Source organism: Cygnus olor, chromosome 8, assembly GCF_009769625.2.
Source record: "Cygnus olor isolate bCygOlo1 chromosome 8, bCygOlo1.pri.v2, whole genome shotgun sequence".
Lineage (NCBI taxonomy): Eukaryota > Metazoa > Chordata > Aves > Anseriformes > Anatidae > Cygnus > Cygnus olor.
The window spans coordinates 11,094,459-11,115,300 of NC_049176.1; the positions used below are offsets into that span (position 1 = coordinate 11,094,459).

Consider the following 20,842-nt stretch of genomic DNA (forward strand, 5'->3'; position numbering starts at 1 on the left):
CATGTTTCTGTCTCTGTGCTAGGCTTGCAGGCCAGCAGAGGATGAGCACAGTCTTTTGGGGCCTTTTTTGGGGTCTTTTGAGTATCAGCAAGCCCATCGCAAGAGGAGCTCTTTGTAGAAGAAGAGCAGGGGGGAGGACACAGCATGCTGCACAGCCTGCCCTGGTTTCCCCCATTTCTCCTAACCCTGGGCAGAGGCAGCAGCTGGGCTCAGTCTGACCCTGACCCCAACCTCCAGACAGGGATCCTCACGAAGCCCCAGAGCCACACGACACCCCGAGTACCTCCACCCAACACCCCAAACCTCCGCAAGCTGAGATTCTTTCACCTGTTTGCTGGGAGCCATTCACACACAGCATCCCTCCCTCCCACCCCAATGCCCAGAAACAGGCTGAATTTCACCCATCCTCTGCCCAAGGGATTGCCCTGGAGCTCCCCACAGGGCAGCAGCAGCCACAAACCCACCGTGCCCAGGTCCTTAAGCAGCCCCAGCTTTACCCAGAACACCAGGAAAGCTCGAGTCACCCCCCAGCAGAGCCAAGGCTGGGTGAGCGACGCACCCATGGGTGCTGGTCCTGCAGGGAGCACCACGGCACCCCACCAGGCATCAGAGCTGGCAGCCCCCGAGGCCGCTGAGGCTTTGAGGCACAGCTCCAAGAGGCAACAAACAGCAATATTAGCAAAATAACGCTGAAGCAGATCCAAACAGGAGCCTCCTGCCAGCAGGCGGGGAGGGCGTCTCACCGCAGGGGAGTGCCCAGAGACGCGTATGAGCAGCGGGGAAATGCGGCGCTGAGCAGCTTTTTTGGCATCCCTCTCCTCCTGAGGCAGCTCGCCTCAATTCCAGGCACCGAGCACTCTCTCCCCTACACCAAAATGTTCTTTTTTTTTTTCCTCCCCCATTACAGTACTGGAGGGACGGGCAGAGCCCTGGCGGCAGCTTCCCATGCGTGGGTCTAGCCCCCATGCGCTCGGGTTAACCCTCAGAGCAAGGGGGCTTTGAGGAACCTCGTATCCAGACCATGCAGCCAAATCCAGAGCAAAAACATCGCCCTGCAGCTGTCACAGCACATGGAAACACGGTGGTTTTCCTAACAGAGTGACCAGTGCCTTCGCTGACAGGTCCCAGATGTGCCCCCTGGTTGCTGGGACCTGCTATGGGGACAGCCCATGGCCTCCCAGGCTCCCCTGGACAGAGGTGAGGGCCTGGGAGGTGGAAATCCTGATGAGGTACAGATATGGAGCCTTGTGCACAGCTGGCTTGTGCTGGGAGGCCTCTGCGGTCCCAGCCTAGGTGAGAAATTGGAGTTTTAAGAGAGCAGGGGAAATGCAGGAACGGCTGGGGCCTGCACCTGTGGCCAGCTGACAGGCAGCAGGAGCTGCCGCACTCATTTCCAAACCTAAAAACGCAGACACCTGGGCTGAGCCATAAACCAAGGGGAAAATAAACTTCTTCTCTCCCTTCCCTCCCCTCCTTCTGCACCCAGCAGGGCCGCCAGACCTGCTGGGCTCAACCCTTCCCACCAGGACAGGGCCTCGTGGAGCTCCTGCGCATCCCCCGGGGCTCCCACTGCAGGGAGGTGCCCGGGGCTGCCCCCAGCACCTCTCACAAACCCCAACACCCATGGGCAACGAGGGGTGTGCTGGCAGCCTGAAAACGAGCCGAACACAGCCATCGGACACAGAGCTGACAGCTCGGCGTTGGGGAAGGCAGGGAGAAGCTTCAGCTTTGAGCCCTGGGGTGCCAGCCTGCTCTGCCGCCCGGTCCCCCCCCAGTTTCTCCCCCTGCAGCGCACGTTCGGGCAGCTTCAGGAAGGCAGCAAGGAGCTGGGGAAGCTGTTGCTGGGAAACTGTTCACAAAGCCTGGCTCAACAAGGCACCAAAAAGCAGGGGGGCTGGCAGCACCTGAGCATCCATCCATCCATCTGTCCATCCATCCCCAGGTCACCGCTCCCTCACAGCCCGCGTGCTGCCAAAGGGTCACCCTGGCGAGACTGGCCCCGGGGTTTCAGCCCCATTCCCGTGGTTTCTGCCCCCAAACTGCAGCACAGCCCATCTCCACGTCCCTCCGAACTGGAGGGAGAATTAAAGGCATGAATCACTTCCTCCCCAGCTTCTCCGTTATCCCCACAGCAAAAGCCCAAGGAGCACATCCATTTCCTTTCCCTCTGCCCTGCAACGAGCACCGAGGGGGGCACTTGAGCTCCTCCTCCCCAGCCACCAGCAGCCAAGCTGTGCCGATGCCCTTGGGCACTCAACAAAACCCTTCAGAACAGCTTCGGAGCCAAAACCACTTGTGATTTTGTGATCTGGACGTGCACGGGGCTCCATCGCACGGATGGGGAACCCCCTTGGGTGGCTTTAGCAGGGGCAGAGCCCCCAGCACGGCACCAACCCAGACTCTACCCTGCTGCTCTCCGCCTCCCAGCCCCACATCCCCAGCCTGTTCTCAGGTCCCAAAGGATGCTCGCAGCCTCATCACCAGCCAAAATCCCTCTGGAAGCCCCAGCCAGCTCGCAAAGGCAGGAGCACCAAGCACATCAGTGCCTGGGGTGCACACAGCCCTGGGCATCCCAGATCACCCCAGTGAAGCTGGGAGCCTGGGGATTTCAGCTCCGGGAGCACTCTGAAACGCAGCTCCATCTCCATACTGAATAATCACCTTTTATTTGCAGCCTGAGACAGCCGAGTGCTGAAATGCTGCAATTTCCTAACGGGAAATCTGTTTTGTCAGCTCACGGAAGACTAAATTGATGCAACCCAAATCTCCGCCCGCCTCCCCTAAGCACGTGGCCTCCCACCCAGCTCCTCATCAGGAGGCAGCCTACAGGCTTCGTGGGGCTCAGGTGCCAGCCAAAACTATTTCTGTCTTGCTCCAGAGACAACCACGTCCAAAAAAAAAAAAACCAACAGCTTCTCAGTGGCAGAGGAGGTCCTCATCACGGCACCAGAGGATGTGGCTCACTCCACATCATAGCTGGCATCGCCCCCAGCTTTACAAAATGTCCAACTAACCTCAAAAAAGTCTCCTTGCAGCAACCAAATGCAATTTAATCTTCAAAAGTAGGATTTTGGAAGTCCTTAGGAGAACTCATGGCAGAAGGCTTTCTGCACTGGAGGCGTTCCTCCGAGCTGCAGGTAGTTTACAGCAAGAATCTCAGAAACGGGACAGGATTTATGTTTGTTTGACTTTTTTTAGAGTGCTTTGGCCCATAACTCCCTCGGCAGGAGGTGAAGGATAAATCAGCAGCCTCGTGAGCCATAAAGGGGGCTGATTCATCAGAAACCAACGAGGAGATGCAGCACAGAAGAGGAACGAGCGACGGACATTCGGCGCACCCCAAATCCCTCCCTGGGGACCATGGGAGCACCTGGGGCACGGGGTGGGGACAGCAGGAACAGTGGTGGCAGGCGGCACCTCCTGCTGAGAGAGGCATGAAAGCCTCGGGCACCTGATTTTGGCACGGCCAGGAGAGGTTGGGAAGAGGAGGCACATGAACAGAGCACGAGACCCGGAGCTCAGCACGGGTCTGCCATCTCCACTGCAGCAGCAAACAAACAACAGCCCTGAACGCGTGCCCAAGCACAATGAGTTTAGAACAATAGATCTGCTCTTGTGCCTATTTTTTCAGGTGCAGTATGTAATTAACCTGCGGGACTCATCCCCACAAGGCTAATTGAGAGCAAGGACTCGTTGGAGCTGCAAACAGAGCAGCGTTCGTGTGCGGTGAAGCACCCGAGCTGGCCGGGCAGGGGGGACGCATCCCCCCATGGACATCCACCTGAGTCTGCCCAGAGCTCAGCACCTCCACCAAGGGCACGGGCTGTGTGCTGCTTCACCAAAACAGGGGAAAACAAAGGAGATTCAGCACCTCTTGAGAGCTCCAACAGCTGCACCTGGTGCCGTGAGTCACCCTGAGCAGAGCTGCGAGCAGATGGCACGAGGGGACAGATCTTGGAGAGGATCACGGTGCCCCTTGCAGCACGTTCACTGCTCTGGGGCAAGGGAAGGCCAAGCCTTGCCCTATTTCCACCAGCTCTGGCAGTGGAGCAGAGCCTTTTGTTGTACCAGCAGTCATTTTGAGGCCATCTCCATCCCCCCTGTGGTGCAAGCCGGCCTTGTTATATCTGCAAGCCAGAGGTCTGCATCCTGAAACAGCCACTGCCAGGGATGGGCAGCTCTCCCCAGCATCAGAAGGATGCTCCAGCAGGATCCCCAAATACCTGCGTGTGCCAAAAAGCAATATCAGGAAAACAAAGTACCTAGAATTGCCCTTTTGGAGCAATTTAGTCCCTGCTCCAGCAGCCTGCTGCTCACTTATGGCTAGGGAGCACAGAGGGAGGGAGGAAAATTGTGAAATGCAGCCTTTCGTTTTTCGGAGGTGGCGTTTTTCCTGAGGGAAAGCCGGTGCTGCTGGCTCATCTACCTGGCCACACAGCGTGGTGCTGGCCATCCCAGAGGGCAAGTAGTGGGAGCTGCAGGCGCAGCCCAGACCTGCCCCGCTGAGGAGCTCCACGAGCAGCTGGCAGCATCTCACACCTCACCCCTCCTGAGCACTGCCAGCGTGCAAACGCTCCTTTTGGGGTGGAATTTGCCATGCAAGGCAACGTGTGCCATCCCAAACAACTCCTCTAAGGCTGCTAATCACAAGCCATGGCAGCAGCAAAGGAGGACTTGCTTCTCACTCGCAGAGCCAGCAGAACAGCCTCCAGCATCCCCAGCCTGCTGAGGGCCAATGCCACCACCTCTGAGGACCCCAGAGCACAAAAGCAAGCCTCTGTCGGAGCCAGACCACATGCCCGCAGTGCCAGCAGGAGGTGTGGTAGCCCCACAGACACCCATGGGCAGCGCAGAGCTCCCCTCCCACCACCCCAGCTCCTACCACGGCCAGCAGCATGTGCATAAAAAGCAGGTAAGAACAGGGCGAGCACGTAGGGATGCTTCCCCAAAATGCTCCCCCACGCTCACTGGCACTGAGTAGCCCTCCGGGGTCTTTCCTTTCTGGAATTTTTCCACCATGTTCTGAGCTCAGATTAATTATTATTATTTTTTAAGCACCCCTCAGCAAGGAGCCCCACTGCCCGCCACCACCCCACAGTCTGTGCGCGTCTGGATCCTGCTGCAGCCCCACAGACCTCACTTTGGGGTCTGCAAGCATGCGATCCACCTGCATCCTCCCCGTGCCACCAACGTCCTCCAAAAGGACCATGGGGCTCAGCAGCTCTCCCCAGACAGCCCAGTAACTCTCCCTGCACTGGGTGCCGCCGGCTGCTCCTCGAGACACCGCGTCCCTCAGAGCCGCGGCTCCCCCGGGGTCTGCAGGGCAGGACAGGAGCAGCGAGGAGCCGGCAGCGACAGCCAGCTCTACAGCTCCAGTAAGAGGATGAGAGTGTCATTAATTCCCATCAAATCACTCTACGCCCATGAGGTTTTTGTTTTATTACTCTGGAGATGGCAGAGGGTAATTTATTGATCAAAGCAGGAGGTGCTGCTGGAGAAGCGAAATGAATGCCGTGGCTCCGCACTCACAGAGCCAGCTGGCGAGGGGTGGGAAGGTGCTGGGGGAGGAGGGCAGGGAGACCCACAGAAAGCAGGATCCTACACCAAAAAGGGCTGGGAGCGGTGCCTGGAGCAGCCGTGGGGCAGGTTTATGCCTGGCAAGAAGCTGGGGAGCTGCTGGTGGTGGGATGTCCCCATGCAGGAGAGCAGCATGAGGCTGGAGAAACAACGTGAGCAGAGAGCCTCGAGGAAAAGCTGAGTTGTGAGGAGGTAAACAGGAGGCAAAAAAGCCCCGTGTAATGGGCAAGGTCCTTTAGACATGGCTGGGGCCATGGATCCCCATGTGCCAGCTTGGCCACCGAGGAAGCACCACCCAGAGCCACCCAACCTGCCCCAGAGGGCAGGGGACATCAGTTCACCCTCTCTATCCCAAAAACCAGCAGAACCAGGTTCTTGGGGCACTCATGCAGGATGCAGGCTTGCCATTTGACTGCATCAGCCCCAAAACTGCCCAGTCTTCACCCAGAACTATTTTACCCAGCCCCCAGACCCCGCAGGCACCCCGCTGCAGGGCCCTGCGTGCCATGGGAGGAGGCAGGCTGGAGAAAACCAAAGGGCTGGTGCCAAGCGAGCAGAACCACTAAATATTTACACAGCCTGCCGTCAGCCCCCAGGCGAGGAGGTGGCAACCGTGCAATTTCAGCACAACCAGCACAACAATTTTTTGCATAGCTAGAAGTGCAGGGAAATTACTTAACCACAGACCCGAGGCGGGGAATTAAACCGATTCGGGACAAAAGGGGAACGGAGCGCCTGGGAAGCAGCCTGAGTGCTGGGGTTTGCTCTTCGGGAGGCATCGATGTCCCCACGGCACACGGGGGCCCCTCACTGCTGCCCTAACAGAGGCAGCATCAGGGGGGGACCCCAGGAGAGCAAGGTGAGGCAGGCGGCTGCTCAGGCAGGGTGTAATTTCTCCGCCTGGAACCGAGCCAGGGCTCGGGGGCTCACAATGGAGCGGTGGCTGCAAGGTGGCCATTAAGTGGGGCCTGGAAAGAAAGCGCAAATAATCCCTTAAGAGATGCCGGCTCGCTGTGCCAGACGCTTAAATGCTACAATAGCCGCATGGAGGACGCCGCTCTGCAACCAACGCCACGGCCACACCGGTGACAGGATCACCGTAACCGGCACGGCACACGGGACAGGGCCCTGCTGAAACCACGGGCAGCCCCACAGGTGCATCCGATGAGCCCAAAACCCAGCCTAAGGAGAAAACGGGGAGAGCAAAGCACAGCGAGGCAGGCACAACAGGCATGCCTGCGATGGGGCGAGGAGCAGGACCTCAGCCCCACGAGGGAGCAGCACGGACACACCGACACGGGACAGGAGGACAGAACTCGCTCCCTGTTTTATCCCAAGGGGATTTGAGCTGCTTGCAGCTGAGCGGAGCTCGGGATTATGGCAGCACAGGGGCAAACACCTCAACTCCCTCCACTCCCCCAACATGGAGGCCCCCAGAGCCCAGCCCACACAGCCACACGCCCCCAGCACGGGGCTCTGCCCCAGGAGCAGGGCACCCAGTGCCTTGGGAGGCTGAAGCTTGCCTGATCGCCTCGTCCCAGCCGCAAGCAGAGCTCTAGGTGCTGCTGCAGGCCGGCCAGCCCGGGGCAGAGCAGGACAGCCACCCCCTGCACAGCCCAGCTAAAACAGGGAGGGAGGAGCCCTGGGCTGAGCTTAAATACCCCCTGGCCCCATGGGAGGCTGGGGGGGGGGCTCCATGTGGGGGAATTGATCTCCTTGTACCTCCGGAGGGAAGGCAGGGACGTATTCTGCTGCCTGGCCCAGTGAGGATAGCGTTTTGCTGGCATTTACACAGTGCCTTTGCTTGTCTTCAGCCCAGAGCCTCTTCTTTGGCAGCTGCTTTCCGCATCCGTGCTCCCAGCAGCACAAAAAGAGCCCCAGCTCCCCAGAAATCACCAGGATGGGTACCAGGGGTCCCAGGAGCTCACCCCGGGGACCGTCATGCTGTGGGATGGAGGCAGAGCAGCCCCCCGAGCCCTCGTGCTATGTGGGTGGGAGGCTGGAGGCCAAACTGAGGAACAAGAGGGCTCTGCTGGGAGGTGTTGGGGTGCTCCTGGGACCCCCACAGCACCCTGCGGGGCCCCGGGGTGCTGGCTGGCAGCACAGCAGGCAGCCGCTCGCTGGCAAGCTACTGCAGGCCTCCACGAGAGGGCTTTGCTGCACAAGGAAAGGAAGGAGGAGGAGGGCTGCTGCAACCTGCCTCCAGCCCGGCCGGCTCCTCTTCTCCCACATCCCCGAGGAGCAGCGGGCAGCAGAAGGACGTCGTCAGCCTGGGCTGCGCCCAGAGGCTCTGGGGACGTCGGCACATCGGTGGTGGCACCGTGAGCAGCCGCCTCTTCTCTTCCTGCAGCCTCCTTCGGGCAGCTCCGCAGCGGACGCAGGGACCAAGCGGAGCCAGCATGGTGCTGAGCAGCACCCCGAGGTGCTGGGTTCCCTCCAAGCTCACCGACTGAATGAATTCACCCCGATCCCCAAGCAGCAGAGGCAACTTCCTCGGGGTACAGCTCCTCCCGGCTTCCCCGCTGTGCCAAGGACCCCCAGGGACACTTATATCCCCCCTGAGAGCAAACGGGGTGGGCACCAGGGGGGTCGGGTCACCGCTGCAGGCACGTGGAGCCCGGTAAATCCAGCGGGGTCGCCGCGTGGGAGGGCGGCAGCAGGCTTAAAGGGCAGAGCAGGACGATTCACCACCCGCGCTCGGTGGCTCGAGGCCGACGGGGATTTCTGTCCTCTGCTGCTCAAAGAGCCACTTCCTCCTGCTGGCTGCTAGCGAAACCCCAGCCGGGCTCAGGATGGGGCCCTGGCTTAGCAAGGGAGGGGGCATCCTCCTGGCTGCAGGGGGATCCCTCCCCGGCTCCGCTCCCTCCTTCCTGCCCTCCTGGCGTTTCTGAGCCAGCTGTGTCCTTCCTGCCCTTCCCCGCGCTCCCCATCCGCTCCTCCACTTCCCTCCCCGTTCTCCTTCCCCCCCCGCCCCGGCCCGTTCGTGCCCTCCCGCCCGGGCCTTGCCAAAGCAAACAGGAGGAGAGCGGCCGAGGGCAGAGTCCAGCAGCGGGCAGCACGTGGCGCCGGCGATGCCGAGCCCGCGGACGCTGCGCCCTCTGCGGCTTTCCCCTTGCTGGGCCAGGCTGAGGTCCCCAAGGAGGAGGCAGATTTGGGGCTTGAGCCTCCCGCAGTATTTTTACGGCGAGGTCTTTCCACCCCCCGGTACTGCTCGGTGCCAGGAAGAGCAGCAGTGGAATATTTTCCCTGGGGATTGTTTGTGCTCCTTCCTGCATCTGCACGCATGGCGCTGGATGTGCCTCGACCTGTCCTGGGGCTCGGATTAAGCCCCTGAGCTACCGGAGACGACAGCTGAGGTCGGAGGCGAGGAGGAGGAGGAGGAAGAGGGGGGTGAAAGGATGTGGGGCGACGTGCCACGGGGTGACGTGCCAGAGCATCCCGCATCGGGCACGTGGAGGAGCCCCGTACCTGCCTCGCCATGCGCCTCGCCGCCGCTCCGAGCCCTTCCCTCCCCCTCTCCACCGCCAATAAATCACTCTGCTGGAGGAAACCAGAGGCACAAAACCTCAGCCGGAGCCTTTTTTTCCCCTGCCCTCCCAGGCAGCCCTGCGTTTCATTACCGCTCCCCCTGGGGCGGCGCGGCCAGGCAGCCCTCGCCCAGCCGGGGGGGGCCCCGCAGGGTGTGCGCATCGGGAGCAGAAATTACAACCAGAAGGGACTTGTTCATCTTTATCCCCATATCCCAGCGCTCGCCCGGCCCTGACCCTGCCTCCGGGACCAGCGTTGGCCTGGATTTTCTCTTCTTCTTCCCCAGCACCCCCCTGCCCTCCCTCCGGTGCCCCCCATGCAGCTGGGAGAGGCCCCAGCAGGCGCGCAGCCCCGAGGCGCTGGCCTCCCTCCCGGCTTCCCTCCCTCCCCGCAGCTCTCTCTCCGGATTCCTGAGCGCTGACACAGCCCCGGCAGGATGCTGCAGCACTGAGTCCACACCGCCTGCCCCGGGCAGGGGAAGGACGGGTGGCCGAGCCGGGTCGCACCGGGTCGGGAGGGCACGGGGAGGGAGCACCCGGAGCCTCCGCCGAGCCTCGGCCCCTCTCGGCCTCGCTGGAGGGGAGCGCTGGCTGGCAGCCGGCCCCGGAGGCGTGGGTTCGTCCCTGTAAAGGCCGAGGTGATTCACGTCGTTGGCACGAGCGTGTACAAATCCTCCTCTCCCTCCAGCAGGCATCCCGGTGAGAGCTGCGGCACCGGGAGCTGCAGCCCGCGACCACCGGCGGCCAAATGCAGCAGGAGGCGAGCCGACGCGGCATGCCTTGTCCTCCCCGGGCAGCCCTCCGCTCCTGTCTGCCCCAGGGGCCGAGCTCCAAACAGCCTCCTCCTCCGGCTCCAGCCTCAGCCCCACGTGGAGGAGCCGCTTCCAGCCATCTCCGCGGCCCGCTGCTATTCCAGGAAGGCGAGCGCCCTGCCATCCTCCCGTTAGGTCACATCCGCCCAGACCCCGTGGGGCACTTTCCATAGGTGTCGCCCTCTCTTCCAAGTGATGGAAGTTTTTATTTTTATCTGGCTCATTCACGTGCTCCTGCTTCTTCCGTCAGCATTTGCAGGGGTGGCGGGTTTGGGCAGCGAGCCTCTCCCCCGGCCGCTTCCCCCGTCCCTTCTCATCTGTCCCATCCCGTCACCCTCACCTCTGCGGCCATCTCAGCGCGGGAAGACACGGCCAGGGATGGGAGCAGCGTGATGGAACAGATGAATTCGGGAAACCAGCCCCTGTTTGTGTCAATGGGATTGTAGGAACAAGGCAAGACGCCGGGAAAAAAAAAAAAAAAAAAAGGCAGAAAAAACGATACCAAAACTAATTCAGCGTAGTAATTACGAGTCTGTTTCGATTTGAGACTCATTTTCCAGCGGAGGCGCAGACCCCTCTGCGACAAACCGAAACGTACCGGCGGCTGTCCCGTCTCGGCTGTGTTTCCCAGACCCCTTCAGCAGCAGCCCGTGGCTCCCTGGGGACACGCAGCACACCCCGGGGCGGGCGGTCCCTGGCGAGTCCCGCAGCCTTTTGGGAGCAGCGCGCGGTTTGTTTGACCAGCGCCGCTCGCAGCAGCCCCCACGAAGCAGAGGCGCTGCTCGGCGGAGGCTCGGGAGGCGAGCTGCAGTTCGCTAAGCGAAGCCCTGCTGCAGCTTAGGCAGAAAATCTCCAGCCGGGAACAATTGGGGCATACCACAGAGCCGCTCCCGCCCTTGCCCGGGGCCAGCGGGGCCGCTGCAGCCCTGGGAACGGCCGCCTGCTCCCCGGGGCACCCGGTCCCTGAGCTTGGGCTGGGGGGCAGCTTTGTTCCCGGGCGCTGGATTTAAGCCACGATTCTGGGGTTCTGCTGCTTCCAGCGGGGCACGGCTTCCTTAGCCCCGCACGCGTGTTATAAAACACACCAGGGGAACACGCGAGGAGCAGCCCCAGCTGGCCTGGGTCCTTCGGGGACACCGCTCACCAGCTGAAAAACAAGAACCTGCTCACGGTCTGAGCTCTGCGCAGCGCTCCCGCCAGCCAAAGGGAGCCGCGCTAGCATCGCGGGGCTGCCCTCGCCGCGTGTCGGAGGCAGGCGGCCACGAGGCTCTTGCACAACGCCTCTGGGAGATGGGACAGATACGAGCGCCGGCAGGCGATGTGTGCCAGAGGGAAGTCGGGCCCCGGCCGCGTGGGGACCCACGAAGCAGCTGGACCAGGCGCCCAGGAAGCCTTCGGGTACGCGAAGCTGCTCCTGATCGCCTCGCTGAGCCGAGAGCACGAGCGCCCCGAGCCCATGGCAGCGCTCAGGGAGATGCTGCTGGCAAAGGAGTGGGAACAAGGCGCTCCCCCAGGCCTCGGGAAGGAGCTGTGCTCATACAGGAGCACGAGGGCATCGCCATCCCCTCACCCAAAGAGCAATCCGTGCCCTCCGGCAGGGCTGGAGGGAGAGGCCATCCCTGCCCCCAGACCACGCACCTCCCACCTTTCTCCTCCTGCCAACCTCTCATGACAAAAGTCCCAAATTGACTCCCCCACCAGACACCAGCTACAAATTTCAAGAAAAAAATCAAATGAAGATGGTAAGACTTGGGCATTTCCACATGGGAACCACTACCTTGTACCCAGACTAGGAGAACTCCCCCCACGACACCCCGACGGCTTCTCCCTCATTCCTCATTTCCTAGCACTTCAGGAGGACCAACCCCAGCACTTGCAGCTGCCACAGAAACCAAGTGTAAAAATCGCAGCCTGCCCCGTGAGGGTACGGCGCTGCTCCCAGCTGGGAGCCTCTGCTCCCATTTCATCCACATAAGAGAAAGTGAAGAGCTGAAAGGCTGCGCTCGTCATCGCTCACCTCCCAGCCGGCTCCCCAGCTCTCCCACCCGAGACGGGCCCCGATGTCTGGGGAGATATCCCAGGCTGCATTTCACAGCACGACTCGGAGGGCACACACGAGCCTTCCTTTACTTCGGGAGATGTAATCTGCGGTGGAAGAGTTCATTAATTAGGAGCAGAGAGGCCTCTAGTGAATCTCACAGCAAGAAGCAGGAAAAAAAATCCCCCACAATTCACTCTAATTACAGCGCCCTGGGGCACTCCACAGTCACTGTGAAGCACAGGCCAAACTTTTTCTCCCCACCCTTAAGAGCAGGAACCTCAACCCAGTTACAGCTTTACCGATAGCGAGAAAAATAAATAAAAAATAAAGCCCTGGTACTCATCGTCTTAACTCTTCTGCAAGTAGCAACAAACAGGAGGTATGGACGGATATTTTTGGCAGAGCAGCAAGTGGCCAGGAGCACAGCCTATGTCCGGGAAGTATCAGCTCACACGCCCCCGGCCCCAGACCTTTGAGCGAGGAGGCGGACGCCAGCCCTTGACCCGGCCGCGCTGGGACTGCGCCCAGACACGTTTCGGGGACCCAGCAACCACCTCCCACCCAAACCAAGCGAACATCAGGTACTTTCTAAGCAAGACCTCGAGCGCTACCGCAGCTCCATGCCCCCGGCACAGCTCCGCCAGCAGCCCGTGGATTAACGAGCCTGCGCCACGCAGCAGGAGCGCTCCATGCTCCCACCGAGCCCCCTCTCCCTGCTCAGGAGCAGCCAGAACACCTGGAAGGGCCCCCGGCGGCCCCGACAGAAGTTCCCTTTCTTCCCCGCTCCCAGAGGAGCTGGACTCCAACCCACCCCAAGCCTCTGGCGAGGCAGGGTGGATCCAGCCACAGACATGCAGCAACCACACCCTGCTGCTGCCTGCCCGGCGCCCCGCGGCCCTCCCCCCCGGAGCCAGGCGGGGGCAGAAACAGGGACTAAGGCTCATACAGTCGAAAATATTTAATACGTGTTGTACACGTAGAAATTACATTTTATACAAAACGAGATACATCACTGAAGAATACTGTACAAAACCCCTATGGGAGCCCCAAGCCTTTATACAACAAAGACCAGGAGTTACCGAGCCTAACAAACAGGCTCAAGGACTTTCCATCAGAGCGTCTGTAAACTTTTTGTTTCTCTCAATAAACACTTTTAAAAAGCACCATGTAATAGTTCTGACCTAAGCCTTTCCAAAATAGAGACTTTATTCAATAAACTTAATACTTTCCAAGCTTAAAATATTAAACCGACGGGAGCGCCCCCAGCGTCGGCGCCGGCCAGGGACGCTCCCCCCGGGGCACCAGGGAGGGCAGAGGCCCGGCCGGGAAGGGGAATTCCGGGAGGGCAGGGCCGGGGGCGCTCCCAGGGCGGCTGCCGACGGCCGGCTCCCGGCGAAGGGGAAGTGCTGCGGCCCCGCGGGCCTTCCCGTGCGGCCGGGAGGAAAGGGGGGGGGGGGGGGGTCACCCCCGGGCCCGTCTGTCCGTCCGCCGGCGGAGGGCCGTCTGTCCCTTTTCCCCGCGGAGGGGTGAGTCTGTGCGGCCGGCGCGTCAGAAGGCCACGATGGCCGTGCTCCAGGGGTTGAGGGTCCGCAGCACCGGCTCGTCGCAGCAGATCTGCCCCGGCTCGCTCGCCGCCTCGGCGGGGGTGGCCGCTGCCGCCTCGCCGCCGTCAAGGGGCGGCCGCCGGCGGCCCTTGGGCTCCTTGCTGAGCAGTCCCGAGAAGCTGGAGCCGAAGATGCTGATGAGGCTGGCCACGTTGCCCGTCTCCATGTCCTCCTGCTCGCCCTGCGGCGGTGGGGGCGGCGGGGGCGGCTCCTCCACCTCCCTCCGGGGCTTCTTCACCGGCGAGCCCGCCTGGCCCCTCTCCGCGGCGCTCCTCTTCCGCGGGCAGTGCGGAGGCGGCGGGGCCGCGGCGGTGCTGGCGGCAGCACAGTCCGGCCGGGCGGCCTCGCGGTTGACCTCGCCGCCCGCCGAGGCGCAGCAGCAGCAGCAGCCGCAGCAACAGCGCCGCGGCCGGGGGCCCTGGCAGGCCGCGCCGGGCAGCCTCGGGCCGGCCTCGTCCTGCGGGGGCGGCGGCGACGGCGGCGGCTCCTCGGGGGGCCCGCAGACGGCGGGGGGCGGCTCGGGCGGGCAGCCCGGCTCGCTGAGGTAAACCTGGCGGGCGCTGCGCAGCACCAGCGACACCAGGAGGTTCTTGTGCAGCTTCAGGCCGCCGCGCTGGCCCCGCGCGCTGTAGATCTTGCCTAGCGAGATGCTGACGATGCGGTGCGCCTCCAGCTTGAACTCCATGGGGGAAAACGGGGGGTGTGGGCCGGGGCCGCCTCGCGCCGGTGCCGCCTCGCTCCGGGCCCGCCGCTCCGCTCCGCACGCCCGCGCTCCACCCGCTCTCGCTGCCGACTGAGGCGAGCCCCACGCGCTCCGCCGCCTTTTATACCGCCCCCGCCGCGGCCAATCAGGACGCCCCGCCGGCCGCTCCGACCAATCGCCGGCCGGCCCCCGCGCGCCCGCGCCGGCCAATGGCGAGGCGGGGGAGCGGGTTCGAAAGCTCGCCCCGCGGAGAGGGCCCTTAAAGCGGCAACGCCAGGGGGCGGCAGGGGGTGGGCCCACAGCGGCCATAAACCTGGGAAGAGGAGGAGGAGGAGGAGGAAGAAGAAAAAAAGAAAGAAAAAGAAGCAGCAGCAGCTGAGTCCAGGGGCAAGTGGGGACAGTGATGTGTTTTCTCACAACCTGCCCTTTGCAAAGCATTCCTCCCCCCGCCAGCCCTTGCTGCCACCCAAGGTGCACCCAAGCCTGCAGTGGTTCTGCAGGGGCACAGAGATCCACAAGTGGGAATTTGGGCCAGAAAAAATGAAACGTTTCTGGGAAAAAAAAAAAAAAAAGGAGAAAACATGCCTTGTTTTGTGCAGAACCAAAGTTTCGCTACCGGCCTCGAATGTCTTGTGGTGCTAGAGAAGGAACTGGCGCTGGCTGGGGAGGGGAAGCGCACCTTTGGGTGCTTCAAGGAAAACGTGTCCAAATTTTGGCCAGGAACCCAGCAGGAGCTTCCAGGGACAGCTGAGAGCCCCTCGCAGCTCCTCTGCCCACGGCCAGCTGCTCCATTTCCCCCATGGATGAACTTCGGGGCCGGAGCAGGGGCCTCCCTCCCCAGTGAGCCACCACCACCCGTGATGGAGGCGGCACAGAGAGGCAAGAAGTGAAAGGACGGGCCCAAAATTAAGGAAGTTAAATGTGCTGCCCTGGAGTATCGGTTTCTATCTGCGGAGTTCCCGTCCAACACATGACAGCTTGCTGCCATCTCTTTCTTTCCCGGGACTCACCCCCAGACACCCCAAAGCGAGGAAGCCGGGAGCGGGACCCGCGGCGCCGGCTTCGGCCGCTGATGGGGGCAACGCAGAGGACGAGGGAGCTGCTGCAGGGTGAAAAGGGATGCTATCATTTCGCTAGGGGGAAAAAAAAAGAAAAAAATAAAAGAAGCAGGACTTTTTCACTGCAGGAATTTCTCCGCCGCCCCGGCACGCTCCATGCCAGCTCCATGGTGAATGCAGCTCGTAGCCTGGTCGTGGCATCCCGGCGGGCAGGGTTTGAGCCTCCCCGACCGACTCCTGCCTGCATGCTTCATTGGAGGGGGCTGCTTCCACGTCCCAGCTTCCAGGAGGGACAACGGGGTGGCTGGTGAGAGCGGTAACAAAAACCAGGTGAAGACTCGGCCGCAAAAACATCAAGACGCGGTTGGCACAGCGGGAGCCTTCCTGCCCCAAAACCCCAAACGCGTGTTCTCCTCCTGTCGGAAAGCCCCAAACGCTGCTCTGGACAGAGCACAGCAGCCGCCTTTCCCCTCCCTGCGAGGCTGCAGAGCAAAGCAGGGCAGCGGAGCAGGGCTTTCCCTCCCACACCCGGCGTGGGAGGCCGGAGGAACGCGGGCCGCGGCGGTGGGAACCGAGCGCCGCCGTCTCTGTCTCTGTCCTCGGCTTTCCGGACCCGCCGAACCTGCTCCCGCGCCTCCGAGGGCCAGCAACACCCTGGCCTGAGCCCTCGGGTCAGTCTAACCAGCTGGGGCAGGTCTGAGCTCAGATATTTGGGATGGCAGTCACCGCTCCTCGCCCACGGCCGGCGTGGCTGCCTGCCACCGGTGCCCGTCTGCGCCACGCGGCGTGGGCTCGCGTCCCTGGAAAGCGGTGCCAATTATTTGTGTGGCACCGAACGGGATGCTCTGGGACCCCTGGGCCTGCTTGCAGGACCCTTTGTCCTCAGCAGAGGTGGTCCTAGTAAGAATAAAGGCACGTGTTACACATCTCGGCGAGGGTACTTCTGATGCCACCTGCCTGACTCAAACGCTGATGAAGAGCAGCAGCTCACAGCCACTCCACGGCCAGAAATAAAGCTGAACACGGGCAGGCAAGACCCGGCACGGGGAGCTTTGCTGAGTAAGAGCTGACCAACCTGTTATGCTGCTCGCTGCTCATCCCAATGACATGAGACGACATTTCTCACCCCGGCCACAGCCTCCGAGGCTGCAAAGGCTCCGAGGGCGCAAAAAGCCCTGCCCGACCCCGGCTGCGTTTCGTGCCCTTCGCAAAACGAAGCGGGGCCGGGGGCGGCTGCTTTCTTGGGGGGAAAAACGTGGAGAGGAGCCTTCAGCCAGCCCTTTTAAAGCAGGCAGTATTTTGGTGCTGGCATTTCCCCTGCTTCTCCCTCCCAGGCTGATGTCACGCGTTAGTAAATTGGAGGCAGCGTCACATGGCAGCCTCTGAGGTCAGCTCCCGCTCCCGGGGCTGGCTTTGTTGTCCGGCTGTCCGTCCGTTCAGTCCGTCCGTCTGGCTGTCAGCCCCCCGGCTCCTGCGTGTGCACCCGTCAGGACACCCACGGGGGGGTCTCCCTGAGGCGCTGGGTTCCCATGAGAGGAGGCATCACGTCTGTCCAACCGTCCATCTGTCCATCCGCCCGTCCGTCTGTCCATCCATCCGTCCATCCATCTGTCCGTCCATCCGTCCGTCTGTCCACCCGTCCGTCCACCCCCCAGAAGGACCACCGTGTGTCCCCCCCCCACGTCCCCCCCAGGTCACCGGGGGATAGGAAAGGAGGCGGAGGAAAGGGTGTGACGAGAGGCGCTCTAATCTCCGCGTGTGATCTGAGGAGGCTGGAAGGGGTTTGACAAACAATTAACAATCTCCTCCGGCTCAGCTGCTGTTTCCTGAAATAGCCGGGGCCGGGGGAGGCGGCGAGGCTGGCAGACAAAGGTGGCCCCCGGCCGCGAGCTGCGGCGGGCGGGCAGCGCCGGCAGAGGAAGCCCGGGAGGCCGAGCAGCGGGGAGCCCACGGCCCCACCTGGAAAGGAAAACAATGCAAGATAAAAGAAGCTCGGGACAGGAAACAGCTTGTGGTACAATAATAATTGCAGCGGGCTGCGCACGCCGCCGATTTATTTTTTATAGGCGTTTAAATCTGCCTTCGACATCGGCGCCGGGGACTCGACCGCTGCTGCCTCGCGGCTGGGAGGCCTCATGAAAGCACCGGCAGCGTGGGCCGCCCGTGGCCGGGTGGTTTTCGCCGTCTGAGAAGGCAGAAACCCCTCGGAAACGGGGAGGGAGAAGGTCCCAAAGGCCTGGTTGGCAGCAGGAGGCCGGCCTCGGGTCGCCCCGGCCATCTGGCGCGCAGCGTGGCCTCGCCGACCTGCCGCGGTGGCGGTGGGGCTGCGGATGTGGTTACCGAGATCCTGTTTCCACAGCGGCGCCGGCCCTCCGGCAGCCAGCCCCGCGGCTTGTCACCAAATGTGCGCCGGGCCCCGGGGAGCCAGCTGCAGCCAAGAGATGGAAAACCCTCACGGCGGGACCGCCAGGGAAAGCCGGGTCTCCTCCTCGAGGCACGGGATGAGGCTGCTCATCGCTTCTCTGGACTGTCCCAGCACTATTTCATCGCATCGTCCCCCTTCTCTTTGGTTCAGGACGGGATTCACGAGCTAGGCTCTTGCTGGGATGAAGACAGGAACAGGACGCCCAGATGTCTCTCACCAGCAGTGGGGCTGGGACAAAAGCCTTCACGCAGAGAGCTTCCTCAAGTGAAAACAGAGTTTCAGGGCGACTAAACCCCTCAGCAGACCCAGGCTCATCCCCCAGGGACTGCTGACAAAAGTCTACAAGGACACGGAGGAACATTTCCAAACAGGGATTCGTGCACAGCCCCAGCCCGAGTTCACTTCTTAGATATCTGAAAATGAGCCATTTGTGCCAGACCACTGCAGGGTTCAGGAGGAGGAAGAGGCTTGTTTGGGGTTGATTTCCACCCCCAAAAAATCGATGATTCACGCAGATGCAGCCTCAGCCTCCCCCAGTCAGATGTCAGCAGCTAATCCCCCAGGGTTCCCAACTGTTCCGGTTTATCCGTGTTGAAGATAAGGTCAGGAGAGCTCGGAAACATCCCAAAACACAGCAAAGAGCACTAACCGCTAAACACCGCCGGGTGAAAACCAAACACAACACACAAGCGAAACAACGAAATCAATACAAACGTGAGGCTGAAGGAGAGGAAGCAGCTCCCTCAGCTTCTGAGAGTGCTGATGTACCTGCTCTGGAAACCACAGCAGAGCGTGTTCGTGCAGCGCAGCAGCATGCTAGAAAGCAAAGGGTTTTTCCAGGGTTAAAAACCCCCTTCCCATCAGCAGAGATAAGAGTGCAGATACCCCAGACAGGCAGGACTCCCTCCTACACATCTTTTTCTCACAGTGACCTGGGATTTCCCCCTTTCCCCTCTGCACAAACGATTTAACATTTTCCCTTTCCTCTCCTCTCCTGAAGACCCATGACCCAGACCCCTTGACCATCAGAAATCCTGCTGCTACTCCTACGGCAACCTCTCCAAACACAAAGGGGGAAAAATAAAAATAAAAGAGCCCCACACCCAACTATCAGCTTCTTCAGGCAGCCATTTCCCTTGGAAAAACGTGGCCCCACATCTTTCAGTGTTTTATGAAATTGGCTTTGGTTTCCTGGGGAAAGAACGCATTTATTTGTCCGGGGTTTCCTATCAGACAACCCTTCTATTGTAGTCCACCTTCCTGTACTTTTTTTCCTCTCTGATATGGCTGTAGTGGGCCCTGTGCCATTTCCAAAGAAGTGCAGAGGACCGTGGCCCGTGGCTCTCTCTAACCCAGTGAAGCAGATGGAGGCTGCCTGGTCTCCAGGGAATAATCAGGGCCACGCTGGGATGCAGGTTACAGACAGCTCTTCGGCTGCCCCTGCTTCCAGCTCACCGAAAGCATCGCTGGAGCAATTCGCTCCGCCACCTCGCCTCGAGGGATGCGCTCACTCCTTGCCAAGCACAAGGCAGCCTCGGTAGTTTTCACCTGCGACCCGACGCAGGGTTAAAAATCACACGTTAATTGTGCAAACTCCACACAGAGCCAACCAAAGTCACAGCTGAGCACACTGCGGGGCAGACTGCCTGCCCAAAGGAGTCGCAGCCTAATTATTTTTTTCCTCTCCCTGCGCCTCAATGTCACCTTCCTTTTAGCTGGCAGGCAAGTGCCGGCTGCAGCCCTGTGCACATCCCAGAGCGCAGATGTGTCCTCGCTTCCTCTCCTACGCCTGCTCCAGCTCCAGGCTAACAAAAGGGGGGTCTGGTGTCCACCGGACTTGCTGGCAGAATACACCATGCTTATTTAGAGTCCAAAGACACAGGGGAACTTCCACGTCCTCAGAGCTGCAACCGCCGAGAAGAGCAGATCCTCTCCGTGTCCAACCCTTCTTCCTGCAATGAAGGGAAACTGCAAAACACAATGTCTGTGCCTGTGCTGGCTCCCCCTGCTCCTTTTGATCTATGCCCTCTCCTCCTGCAGGGACCTTCCTTGGGCCTCTGTGCCCTTTACCTGTGTTGCGGGGCTGACTCTGGCAGGGCCTGAGGTCAGGGAGAGCAGCCTCAGGACAAAAATCATCCTCCATGGACATGGTGATAACCAGGAATGGTTCAGGGTGAGGCTGTCAGAGGAAAGTTCCCTGTAATTTCCTCCTGGGATGGGTTCACTGGGCATGCACACGGGTGCCCCAGACCCCCCATTTCACATCACCCACCACAGCAGCACAGCTCCCACTGTCAGCTGGAGTCAGCCCGGCCTCCGTCACCAATCTACAAGGTAACGAGGGCTTGAGATAAGCCCTCAGCGCCACTGGCATCCTGTGGTAGGGAGTTCCAGAGGTTTGCCCTGCAAAAAAGTAATGCCACCTTTGCTCGATTGCATTTCTCATTTTCCTCTTCATTAGATAACCGTTTATTCAGGCACTGTGAAGAGGAAAACTAATTTTCTGCCAAACAACACTTCTTCTGAACAGTCATCCTGAATCCTCCATGAATTACCACCTTGCATTTGCTCATTTACTCCATACTTAATGGCACTGTGGACATTTTTGTCCAGTTGCCCAATCAGTCGCTGCACAGACAGACCTTTCACTGTTACGAACCCGTGCGAGGGTGAGGCTACGGCACAAAACCAGCTTTTGCTGAACAGAGGGCACACAAGGGACAGCAACAGGAGGAAGGCTGTGACCGCAAGGAGTGCTGCGGGCAGGCTACACTCCTTCCCAGAGAGCAGAAAATCCAGCTGCAAGCCCAAGGAAACCCACTCCATCAGCTCTGCCTCACTTCACCCCTTGCAGACCCACTTCTTGGTGCCCCTGCGATCTTCAGTGCTGCACTGGGGTCACGTCTTGTGCCCTAAGAAGGCAGAAGCCCCTCTGATTTACTGACATCTCCCCGCTGCCTTCTTAACCCGTGTGCAGCCCAGTGCCTTCCAGCTTCTGCCTCTTTCTTGCTGGCCCTGCATGTACGCCTGGGAGCCTCCAGCACCCAAGGCTTCTTCTCGGCAAGGAGCCGTCACCTCTTGGGACATTTTTTCTT

General features: G+C 60.9%; 2 protein-coding genes across 6 annotated transcripts in view; both read right to left on the reverse strand.

The window, feature by feature from the left end:
• CACNA1E (calcium voltage-gated channel subunit alpha1 E) overlaps positions 1–10,330 on the reverse strand; it is a 112,780-nt gene extending 102,450 nt beyond the window's left edge. For 4 of the 5 annotated variants that reach the window (XM_040566382.1, XM_040566380.1, XM_040566378.1 and 1 more), the window contains exon 1: positions 8,266–10,329. The gene's annotated coding sequence lies outside the window, so the exon portion shown is untranslated. Of the gene's footprint in view, positions 1–8,265 lie in introns of all 5 variants that reach the window. The other variant, XM_040566377.1, reaches the window with a different exon arrangement.
• Positions 10,331–12,900: 2,570 nt separating this feature from the next.
• On the reverse strand, positions 12,901–14,379 carry IER5 (immediate early response 5). Its single transcript, XM_040566383.1, has one exon. It carries the CDS (start codon positions 14,244–14,246, stop codon positions 13,506–13,508), a length of 741 nt encoding a protein of 246 aa, XP_040422317.1. The 5' UTR covers positions 14,247–14,379; the 3' UTR covers positions 12,901–13,505.
• Positions 14,380–20,842: the final 6,463 nt, after the last annotated feature.

Excerpts from the sequence above, each read along its gene's own strand:
- IER5 (XM_040566383.1), bottom strand. The coding sequence starts at position 14,246 with ATGGAGTTCAAGCTGGAGGCGCACCGCATCGTCAGCATCTCGCTAGGC.